Source organism: Mesoplodon densirostris, chromosome 7 (genome assembly GCF_025265405.1).
Source record: "Mesoplodon densirostris isolate mMesDen1 chromosome 7, mMesDen1 primary haplotype, whole genome shotgun sequence".
In the NCBI taxonomy this organism is placed as follows: Eukaryota; Metazoa; Chordata; class Mammalia; order Artiodactyla; family Ziphiidae; genus Mesoplodon; species Mesoplodon densirostris.
In genome coordinates this window covers 65,122,908-65,134,933 of record NC_082667.1, presented here as the reverse complement: position 1 = coordinate 65,134,933, position 12,026 = coordinate 65,122,908, and the positions used below count along the sequence as shown (strand labels likewise).

The following is a 12,026-nucleotide window of genomic DNA, read 5'->3' as shown; positions in this document are numbered from 1 at the left end:
ACATTCCCTTCCAATCCTCTGATCCCCTGACGGTCTCTCCCCATCCCCATTGATCCCCTCCCTGTGAGTGGGCCCCTATGGGCGTGGGAACCCTTCCTCTCCCCCAGGCGCCCCTCATGGGTGCCAGTCCCTCCTGCATCCACTTTTCCTCCCCCCTCGCTCCTCACCACGTCCTACCCGGTCGCTCAGGGGTTCCTCCTGTCCCCTTAGGTGTCCAAAGTCCCCCACCAGCACCTGGTAGGTGCCCTAGTTGTGAGGAGATGCAAACTTAGTGTTCTCCTACTCCACCATCTTGACTCCGCCCACTTGCATATGATTTTTAAGATAACACTAAGATTACCTTGTTGGAGAACACAAACATATTCTCCCATTCTTGGAGTCACAGACAGAGCCACCCAAAACATTTGAGGTTCAACTATATTCTGAAGCCCTTGGTGTAAAGAGAAAGTGTAACATTCATCAGTTGCATTAGTGAATCTGTTGGTTCTTTCTCATGACAGTTTGAAGTAATTGCCAGATTACCTCATTTTTCTTAAGAGGCCATCCTGCCTATGCTGTTATCTCCCAATATAGATATATAAAATTGAAAGTCAGTGATAGCATTTAGAGCAATGCCCTTTTTTCCCCTTTGGCTTATCAACAAATCAGTGCTACAAATTCTGGTGTTCTGTTTTTCTGTGCTTCTAAAATGCATATATCCCTGCAAAGAACTATGGCCAGTTAATAAACATCAAATATGGTAGTATTAAAAATTTAATGTTACGATGTTTTGGGCAAAAGTGTGAACAGTTTCTTGGGAGGAAAACCTTTCAGGAAATTATTTACTGGCTTGGAATACTGTCTTCCTCTATATTTATCTTAATTATAATTTTTTTTTTTTTTCAGAGAAAGCCTGTGCAGAAGCTGGGTCAGCAAGAATGTCGCTTCTTATATTGGTGTCCATTTTCTTATCTGCAGCTTTTGTTATGTTTTTGGTATATAAAAATTTTCCTCAGCTTAGTGAGTAAGTATACTGAAAGAAACGGAAAATGTCTAGACATTTATAGAGATGAACGTGCATTGAAAGTTCAACTAATTTAAGGAACAGAACTGGCATAATAATTGTATGTCAGCTCTCATGGCTTGTAGCAAGTTCATATTGACACTGTAATTTAAATACTTCTTTCCAATATGTCTCTTGATTTTCCATGCAAGGTTCTCCTAGTGCTGCTCCTCTAATTAAGGCATCTTTCTAATGGCTATGTTGAAAAACATAGCCACATTAATAAATTTATTGCATATTATTTTTTAATGTTAGTAGTGACCAAGTAAATTTATATTGCAGTCCATAATAGATATTGACCTGCAGTTTGAGAAATACTGATGCTCTTTTTCTCTGCGTTATCCCTTTTTCCATCCGTTTTCTCCCTTCCTACTTTTCCGTGTCATCAGTTTTTGTCTGCCTCTATTCATCCATTTACTTCCACACCACATCTCTGTCTCCTAGCTCTTTTTCTCTTCTCTGTTTTATAGAAATGACATGGTTTGAATCGGTACTTTTCACTGTCGAATGCACTTTGTAAAAACACTTGTCTATCTAGTATACAGCCACAATTCCATAGCAGAAACCTTGGGAGTGAAACGTATTTCAGAATTTAGAACTTTTCTATTTTGGAAAGATAACATGGAATAAATACTGTATATTATGTAGTATCTCCAGCAGGATCTGGGGCAGCACCCCATAATCAAATACATTAATATTTTTATAGTGAAACCTGTATTATAGAAGACTATGAAAAACTGTATATAAGTGTGGGTCAATTTTTGCTGACAGATTACAAAGAACTTTTGGTTTTCAGAGCTTTTTGAATTTTAGGGAAAAGATTATAGACCTGAAACATACCTTATGAGGATAAAATATCCCTGGGTTATTCAACCACAATAACAACACCCTTGGATAATCATAGATTACATCAGAGACTACTAAAATGTAGTTAGACTTTCAACCAGGGCCAGCTTGGTGTGGTGATGGATAACTGTGAAATGTGATTTCAGGGTATAAGGAAGGTCCTGTTTCCTCTAAATTTCTTTCATTAACACTTTCTTATGCTTGAAATTTTATAGTTAAACTTATTTTTATTTTAATACTTTGATTTCTTACGTGAATGTAAATGCCTTTGGGAGGATAGCACGTTATATTGTTATGTTAATATTAGTATTGAATTTTAGATCTTTTATCTTTTTAATCAAAGGAGTAGGAAATAAAGAGCTGACTGAAAGGGGGAAAGAATATATAGAGTGTAGATTAAGGTTGTTTTGGATCCCAATCTGCTCTAAGAAATATAACACTTTTATATAATAATATGCTGTTATAAATCTTTTGTATTCTGCCTATTTCTTTCTGTGTGTGTATATGTGTGAGATGCATGCACACGCCTATAAAGAGCTTTTTAAAGCTTTTAAATTTATAAATGAGAAAACCCATTTTAGTTTACCTGCTATTTTTATAGGACTTAAAGAGCATTCTATCATTGTTCTGCAAGGTTAGTTAAATTTTTTCATGTAAACAAATGGGTACAATAAATGGGTACAATATACATTAAACACAAAGGTGATTATTTGGGGCTTTTACAAACAGAACATTCAGTTCCAAACAAGGCACCAAATATAAAGTAAAATTAATAGAAAGTGACAAGTGTTTTAAGTTTTTATTTGAACTTTGAGCTGGGATATTCAAGAAAAGATGTGAACTATAAATTCATTGAAATTTTTACTTAATTTTGGTTGTAATTGATTATTGACTTCAGTTTATCATGAGGATTACCCAAAATGATGTTCAGTATGTTTTGAATATGCTAACATCAGTGGTTCATTTCTTAATTCAAAATTTACTCCAGTGTTAGAGCAAATGCTTTTTAACCTTTAGTTTGGGTCATCCTGAATTTTCAAATGGATTACATATCTCATGAAATTATATTAAAGCATTTAAAAACAAATCATTTATAGACTTTGAACTTAAATTTTGTGAATTTATGCTTAACATATTACAGATCAAGGCATCAAATCATTTTGGATAAAACTTCATGTTTTGAACTTGACTTTGATAAGAATTATCTTGGCAAATTTCTATTTAAAAATTTTTTCACTTTATTTCTTTAGAGAAGAAAGAGTGCATATGAAGGTTCCCAGAGATATGGATGATGCCAAGGCTCTAGGAAAAGTTTTATCCAAATATAAGGACACCTTTTATGTACAAGTACTTGTAGCTTATTTTGCTACATATATTTTGTATCCTTTTAACTGAAAAATGTTTTCTAGTTCTGTTTAAGAAAAAGGTTTTAAAAGATCTGCTGCTCAGTTATACATAACTATTTTTCCTTTTAAAAATTATTAATGCAGTATAACCTTAAATAAAATATTGAAAAATGAGAATGAAAAAATTCTCATTTTAATCCTTTCTCTTCAAGTCAGTTGTCATTTCTGAATATTTATTACCAGTTTTTCTATTTTCTGCTTATTTCACTTATCATAAACTTTTTTTCTTTCCTTTGTATTATTCAAGATAATAATTTTATTTAGGATTATTTTATTAGTTAATTGATTGTCTTAATTTAAATAATAATTTTGAATTAATAATCACCATACCATAAATTTAAAAAAATTCCCTTAGGTTTGAAGATATAATTTGTATTTAATTTTTGCTTTTCTATATGTTATGTTATGAATCATTTGCTCATGATTTTTTTCTTCCATTTAATGGTTTTCTTGGTAAAAAATCCTATGAGAGTAACTAGTCATGTAAAGGATATGATTTTTTTTTTACAGTTCTTAGTATGTATTTCTTTGTTTTATATAGAAATATATGTTGTATTTTAACTAGGCAGGAAAATTGCTTTATTCTTTCTACATATTTTCAAACTGCCCATGCAACTGGTGATTAGCCTTCCAATTTGTGGATGTTAATTTCTAATTTTTGTATCTTTTATTCTAATCCAACGTATTTTCCAAATCTTCTTGGTTAATGAAAGACATTAACTTTTTTTTTTAAACATCTTTATTGGTGTATAATTGCTTTACAATGTTGTGTTACTTTCTGCTGTATAACAAAGTGAATCAGCTATATGTATACAGATATCCCCATATCCCCTCCCTCTTGTGTCTTCTTCTCACCGTCCCTATCCCACCCCTCTAGGTGGTCACAAAGCATGGAGCTGATCTCCCTGTGCTATGCAGCTGCTTCCCACTAGCTATCTTTTTTACATTTGGTAGTGTATATATGTCAATGCCACTCTCTCACTTCGTCCCAGCTTATCCTTCCCCCTCCCTGTGTCCTCAAGTCCATTCGCTACATCTGCATCTTTTTAATTAAATTAATTAATTAATTAATTTATGGCTGTGTTGGGTCTTTGTTGCTATGCGCAGGCTTTTTCTAGTTGTGGTGAGTGGGGGCTACTTTTCGTTGTGGTGTGCGGGCTTCTTATTGCGGTGGCTTCTCTTGTTGTGGAGCACGGGCTCTAGGTACGCAGGCTTCAGTAGTTGTGGCACGCGGGTTCAGTAGTTATAGCTCGCAGGCTCTAGTGCGCAGGCTCAGTAGTTGTGGTGCACGGGCTTAGTTGCCCCTCGGCATGTGGGATATTCCCGTACCAGGGCTTAAACCAGTGTCCCCTGCATTGGCAGGCGGATTCTTAACCACTGCACCACCAGGGAAGTCCCTACGTCTGCATCTTTATTCCTGTCCTGCCCCTAGGTTCATCAGAACATTTTTTTTTTTGAGATTCCATATATATGTGTTCGCATACGGTATTTGTTTTTCTCTTTCTGACTTACTTCACTCTGTATGATAGACTCTGGGTCCATCCACCTCACTACAAATAACTCAATTTCGTTTCTTTTTATGGCTGAGTAATATTCCATTGCATATATGTGCCACATCTTCTTTATCCATTCATCTGTCGATGAACACTTAGGTTGCTTCCATGTCCTGGCTACTGTAAATAGTGCTGCAGTGAACATTGTGGTACATGACTCTTCTTGAATTATGGTTTTCTCAGGGTATATGCCCAATAGTGGGATTGCTGGGTCGTATGGTAGTTCTATTTTTAGTTTTTTAAGGAACCTCTATTCTGTTCTCCATAGTGGTTGTATCAATTTACATTCCTGCCAACAGTGCAAGAGGGTTCCCTTTTCTCCACACCCTCTCCAGCATTTATTGTTTGTAAATATTTTGATGATGGTCATTCTGACTGGTGTGAGATATTACCTCATTGTAGTTTTGATTTCCATTTCTCTAATAATTAATGATGTTGAACATCCTTTCATGTGTTTGTTGGCAATCTGTATATCTTTGGAGAAATGTCGACATTAACTCTTGATGTTGTAAAGGTAATCATTTTCCTTTTTCAAATCAACTTTTTAAAAGGCATATTAATTATTTTGTTAATTCTCTCAAAATATTTCTATTCTTCCTTCCTCTCTTATTTCCTGAATTTCTTTTGGTTTGTTGGACTTTTCAGCTAAGATTTTTTTCTCATAAAATTCAATAGCATTTTATTTTCTTGGATTTTTATTGGATTAGATATTATGTATTTAACATACAGATGTTCCTGTATTTACCTCCTTATGCAGATGTTTTGAGTGTATACCTAAAACACATTGGATCAGTTATTCCTGGCATAAACAACTTAAGTGACAAGTACGGTTTTAATTGCTTTTGCTGCTAACACAAACATTACTTTTTTACCCAACTGGTGAAGATAACATTTATAGTTAGGTAGTGTGCTATGTGTGGGCACTTTGTCATTATCTTCCCTATTTATTAGAAAAATTCAAATTTGGGGGTAATTTGAAGAATGATTATTATTCACCTGTCTTGCCACAGTTCTTTGGGACAGTTATTTGTAAAGTAATTTAATTATATACTGACTGTTCTAAGAAATTCACACCTGCTGCCTTTTCCTACTTCCCATTCATCACTTATCTGTAAAAACCAAAGTGTTAGGCTTATAGGTTATTTTGCATTTATAAACTTTAACCATAAAAAATACTTTCCCCAGGGCTTCTCTGGTGGCGCAGTGGTTGGGAGTATGCCTGCTAATGCAGGGGACAAGTGTTCGTGCCCTGGTCCGGGAGGATCCCACATGCCGCGGAGCAGCTGGGCCTGTGAGCCATGGCCGCTGAGCCTGCGCATCCGGAGCCTGTGCTCCGCAACGAGAGAGGCCACAACAGTGAGAGGCCCGCATACCGAAAAAAAAAAAAAAAAACTTTCCCCAAATAAGAAACATTTGGTTCAGCCCTTTCATTTGGCTTTTATAAGGTTTTTGTGAACATTTTGTGAATGAGGTATATAGTTTCTGCTTACTTTGGAAAGTCATCTTTTTCTGCCCCATTTTGTCCCCTAGCTTTGGAAGGATTCATAGCTGAGGGATAAAGGGGATACCTACCCATAGGGCCAGAGAGCCAGTTAGCATAAGTGAATCTAGACCATCTATGGCAGAATAAATGTTGTAGACTAGTTGTCTTAATATCCATATGTAAATTAGTAGAAAAAAATAAAGTGCCTTGTAGAAAGTGAATTAAAAGTATAGGAATAGGGGGCTTCCCTGGTGGAGCAGTGGTTGAGAGTCCGCCTGCCAGTGCAGGGGACACGGTTTCGTGCCCTGGTCCGGGAGGATCCCACATGCCGCAGAGCGGCTGGGCCCGTGAGCCATGGCCGCTGAGCCTGCGCGTCTGGAGCCTGTGCTCCACAACGGGAGAGGCCACAACAGTGAGAGGCCTGCGTACCGCAAAAAAAAAAAAAAAGTATAGGCATAGGGACTTCCCTGGTGGCGCAGTCGTTAAGACTCCATGCTCCCAGTGCAGGAGGCCCGGGTTTGATTCCTGGTCAGGGAACTGGCTCCCACATGCATGCAACAACTAAGACCCAGCACAACCAAATAAATTAATTAAATAAATATTTTTTTAAAAAAGTACAGGAATAGGTTTATTATTATAAAATACATTTGGTTTAAATTTTTCAATTTTAAATGAATCATTGGTTAATATTGTCAATTCAGCAGGTTTTGTTGCATATGGTTGCTATTTGCTTAATAATTAAGGTATTGTAGTGATTCTGCATTGTTTTAGATTTTTTAAAACATTAATTTATTATTTATTTTTTGCTGCATTGGGTCTTTGTTGCTGTGCACGGCTTTCTCTAGTTGCGGCAAGCAGGGGTTACTCTTCATTGCTGTGCGCAGGCTTCTCATTGTGGTGGCTTCTCTTGTAGAGCTTGGGCTCTAGGCATGCGGGCTTCAGTAATTGTGGCACGTGGGCTCAGTAGTTGTGGCTTGTGGGCTCTAGAGCGGAGGGTCAGTAGTTGTGGCGCACCAGCTTAGTTGCTCCATGGCATGTGGGATCTTCCTGGACCAGGGATCAAACCTGTGTCCCCTGCATTGGCAGGTGGATTCTTAACCACTGCATCACCAGGGAAGCCCCTGTTTTAGATTTTTTATAGGATAATTTGTTAAATCTATATTTTCTTATAACTTTCTATTTATTTTACACTTTGGAATCTTAAGCTCTGAGTGTTAAAAAGGTACTTTTTTAAACTCAGTGAACAAAAGAGAAGACTTATCTTTGGGCGTATAATAAGTACAGCACTGATTAATAGAAGTATAATGTGAGCCACATGCAGTTTAAAAATTTTCTAGTTAGCGCATTAAGGAAAGTAACAAATTAATTTTAATACATTTTACTTGAACTGAAATGTCAAAAATATCATTTCAACATGAATCCACATAAAAATTATTACTATTTCACATTCTTTTTTTGGTACCAACTCTTTAAAATGTGTATATTTCACACTCATAGCACATCTCAGTTCAGACGTGGCACATTTTAGTGTCTCTTCCCCACAGCCACATGTAGCTAGTAGCCATTGTATTCAGCAGTGCAGTACTAGTACTTTCATTGGTAATACCTATTTCAAACTCTTGTATATTAATTATTTTTTACATTATAATTACTTATTTTAACTTTAGCTTTCATCCATTTAACCAGAAAATACTAATTATATGCTAAGTGCAATCTAGTGTTTTAAGCATTCAAAAGCAAAACAACTATTTCCATCTGGAATAATGGGAATTATGGTTAGAGGTATGGTATAGTCATTCTAGACATAGCAAGTCTAGAGCAGAGCTTATAAGCACAGGGCATGGTTAGGAAGTGATCAGTAGTCCAGTTTTGTTGGTATATAGGGTGTGAGAAGGGGAGGATTTGAAAAATAAGTTTAGGAAGGTAGGCTAGACATTGCACTCAGATTGTAGAGAAGTTTGAGTACCAGGCTAAGGAATATAGAATATTGATTTGGTATTGGATAGTCATTGAGGACTTTTGAGCTGTGGATGACTAAAGAAAGGATATATTTAAAAACGAATAAAAAAGTTTACCTATGGAGAGAGAGATGAAACAGGGATGGAAGTGAAACTTCTCTAAGTGTATTTAATTGTGTAGATTTGACTGTAGAGCCAAGTAAATATTTTACATAATGATAAAACGAATTAAATCAAATTGAAAAAAGAAACAGAAATCTTAAAAAAGTAACCTCACACCTGTTAGTAGGATGGCTACTAATCAAAAGAAAAAAAACCCCAGAAAGTAACAAGTGTTGGCGAGGATATGAAGAAATTGAAATCCCTGTGCACTGTTGATAGGAGCATAAAATGGTTTCTCTGCTGTGAAAAACAATATGGCGTTTCCTCAAAAAATTAAAAATAAGATTCAGCAGTCCCATTTCTGGGTATATACCTGAAAGAATTGGAAGCAGGGTCTCAAAAGATACTTGCACACCCATGTTCATAGCAGCATTATTCACAGTAGCCAAAAGGCGGAAACAACTCAAGTGTCCTTTAATGGATGAATGAAACAAAGTACGGTGTATGTATATACAATGGAATATTATTCAGCCTTAAAAAGGAAGGAAATTTTGAAACATTACAACATGGATGAACTTTAAGGACATTATGCTAAGCAAACTAAGCCTATCACAAAGATATGCTATATGATTCCACTTACATGAAGTACTTAGAGTAGCCCAATTCATAGAGACTGAGAGTAAAAGGATGGTTGTTGGGGGGGTGGGGGAGGGGAGAGTGGGGAATGTTATTTAAGCTGTATAGAGTTTCAGTTTTGCAGGATGAGAAGAGTTCTGGAGATTGCTTGCACAACAGTGTGAAAGTACTTAAATGTTATTGAACCATACACTAAAAAATGGTTAAGATGGTAAATTTTATGTATATTTTAACAAAATTTAAAAAAATTAAACAATCTAAAGCAAAATGAAACAAATCTAACAGTATATTGAGTTGATGGGGATTTGACTACCTAGAAGAATTATTTCAAATTGTTTCCTTGAAAAAAGTAATTTGGCTGTGTGTCCCTTCTGGGATAAATCTTAAGGACAGAAAAGATTTGAAAGAAATCTTAAACTATGTGATATTAATCTATCTAGTATATATATATATATATATATATATATGTATATATATATATATACTTAATAGTATGTAAAGGAAATAGCTAATTATGTTTATGACATTAAGAACCAAGATTTTTCAGTGTTAGAGAAAAGAAATTCACATCTATACAAAGCTGGAAATTTAAGGTCAAATTTTATTCCCATGCAGAGAGAATGGCTTTGTTAACACTATAAGATAAATGACAGCGGAATGATATAGGCATAAGTATAACTGATTCACTTTGCTGTATAGCATAAACTAACACAACATTGTGAATCAACTATACGCCAATAAAAATTATTTTTTAAAAAATGACAAAAGAACATGTTAAACTACCCTAAGGGATACAATAGGCAAAGTTCAAAAAGTGGTAAATTCTGCAAATGACCCAGTTTCTTCAACAAGTAAATTACAAGACAGAAAAAAGAACCAAACCTGTACTTAAGTGCTGTGGAGAGCAAATACCATGTGTGGACCTTTTTTGTCCTGAGTTGAACAAACCAGCTGTCCAAAAAAAAAAAAAAAAATTAAGACTCTTGGGAATTGTGAGCACACTCAATAGCTACTTATGGTAGTTAGGAATTTTGGTTAATTAATCTCTGACAATGGTATTATAGTTGTGTTAAAAAGAAAAGGAATCCTTATCTTTTAAAGGTATTAATGTAGTTGTATGGGATATGTCTGGGATTTGCTTCAATATAATCAAATGTAAAGGATATAGAGAAAACAAGATTGGTTGTATGTTAATTGTTGAAGCTGTATATGGGCATATAGGGCATCATAATACTAGTTTCTCTACTTTCATATGTGTTTGAGACTTTCCATTAAAAGATTCTAAAGAGCCCTGAAATAACTAAGTTTAATTTTTAAAATTTTTAATGGAGGCATCCAGTAGACTGCTGTGAAATTTGAGACTGGTATTTGATGAGAAAAGTTGAATCAGAGATAGAGAATTCAAAGTTACCTATCACCTATCTATCTATCTATCTGTTGCCATATGCTTGAAGCCTGGTGTACATCCATATACATGGAAATGACTGAATTTATCAAAGAAAAGTGAGAGATTAGCTAACAGAATGTTAGAGAAATCTCAGGTTTGAGGGTGTGGAGAAGAGAAAAACTAGAGAAGTAATGATCTGTAACACAGAAGAAAAATACAGTTCACTGGAGGTGAGTTTTACACTGAAGGATGTTTAATCCTATGCAAGGGTCAATGGAAAATTCTTACTGAGAAAAAGTCATTACTTTTGTCCAGGAGGGGGTTTCAGTAGAGTGAGGGATGGTTAAGCCAGGTTGCAAGGGAGGCAGTGAAGATGAGAGGCAGTAACTGGATAGGATACCTTGCTCAAGGAAAAGCCTAGGTTTTCTTTAGTGTGTAGGCATCTGAGTGGTTTTATACAGAAGGGATCTGTGCAAGAGCAAGAAGTTGAAGATAGAACTCAGGAAGAAGGAGATTGAAATGAAAACAAGAGTAAAGTGGGGACTAGAGGAAAAGAGGAAGGATAGGTAAAGATAGAAATTTTAAAGTAGAGGGGAGAGATGTTGAAGGAATTCACTCAGTCTGTCTGACTTACAAGTAAATCATGTTATGGGTGATGCAGAGGTCCAGGCCAAAACTAGGAACTAGAGAGACGTAGGAAAACAACATAATTCTGTTTTAAAAATAAGATTTGTGGGGCTTCCCTGGTGGTGCAGTGGTTGAGAGTCCGCCTGCTGATGCAGGGGACACGGGTTCGTGCCCCGGTCCGGGAAGATCCCACATGCCGTGGAGTGGCTGGGCCCGTGAACCATGGCTGCTGAGCCTGTGCTTTCGGAGTCTGTGCTCCGCAACGGGAGAGGCCATAACAGTGAGAGGCCCGCATACCGCAAAAAAATAAAAAATAAAAAATAAATAAGATTTGTGACTTTTACTATATTGTGTAACCCTTATTCTTTTTTAAATGAGTAGTAAGTTGAGGTAAATGTCCAAAAGTTAAATTAGAAATAGTAATTACTATACCTTATACTGTACCTGTATTTCCATAGAAATCATGTTTCCTAAAAATATTTGAGAGTAAAAATCCAATGCATCAGGGGCTTCCCTGGTGGCGCAGTGGTTCAGAATCCGCCTGCCAATGCAGGGGACCCGGGTTCAAGCCCTGGCCCAGGAAGATCCCACATGCCACAGAGCAAGTAAACATGTGCACCACAACTACTAAGCCTGCGCTATAGAGCCTGCGAGCCACAACTACTGAGCCCACGTGCCACAACTACTGAAGCCCATGCGCCTAGAGCCGGTGCTCCACAACAAGAGGAGCCACCGCAATGAGAAGCCAGCACACCGCAACAAAGAGTAGCCCCCACTCCCCACAACTAGAGAAAGCCTGCGCCCAGCAATGAAGACCCAATGCAGCCAAAAATAAATTTTTTTAAAAAAGAGCCCTTAAAAAAAAAAAATCCAGTGCATTAGAGAAGCGTGTCGTTTACAAGATTATTGAAGACTTCTGTTCTCTTTCTTTTTTGCTGCCCCCCGTCCCCCTCCCCCCTCCATCCCCCTAAAGTGCCCAGTTCCTC

General features: G+C 36.5%; 1 protein-coding gene across 3 annotated transcripts in view; it reads left to right on the top strand.

Moving 5' to 3' along the window:
* Window positions 1-12,026, top strand: part of TMEM41B (transmembrane protein 41B) — a 33,206-nt gene that overhangs the window by 14,985 nt on the left and 6,195 nt on the right. For all 3 annotated transcript variants that reach the window (XM_060105047.1, XM_060105049.1, XM_060105048.1), the window contains 2 exons: window positions 886-1,003; window positions 3,139-3,267. In XM_060105047.1, coding sequence (XP_059961030.1) covers window positions 886-1,003; window positions 3,139-3,267 — 247 coding nt within the window. The remainder of the gene's footprint in view (window positions 1-885; window positions 1,004-3,138; window positions 3,268-12,026) is intronic.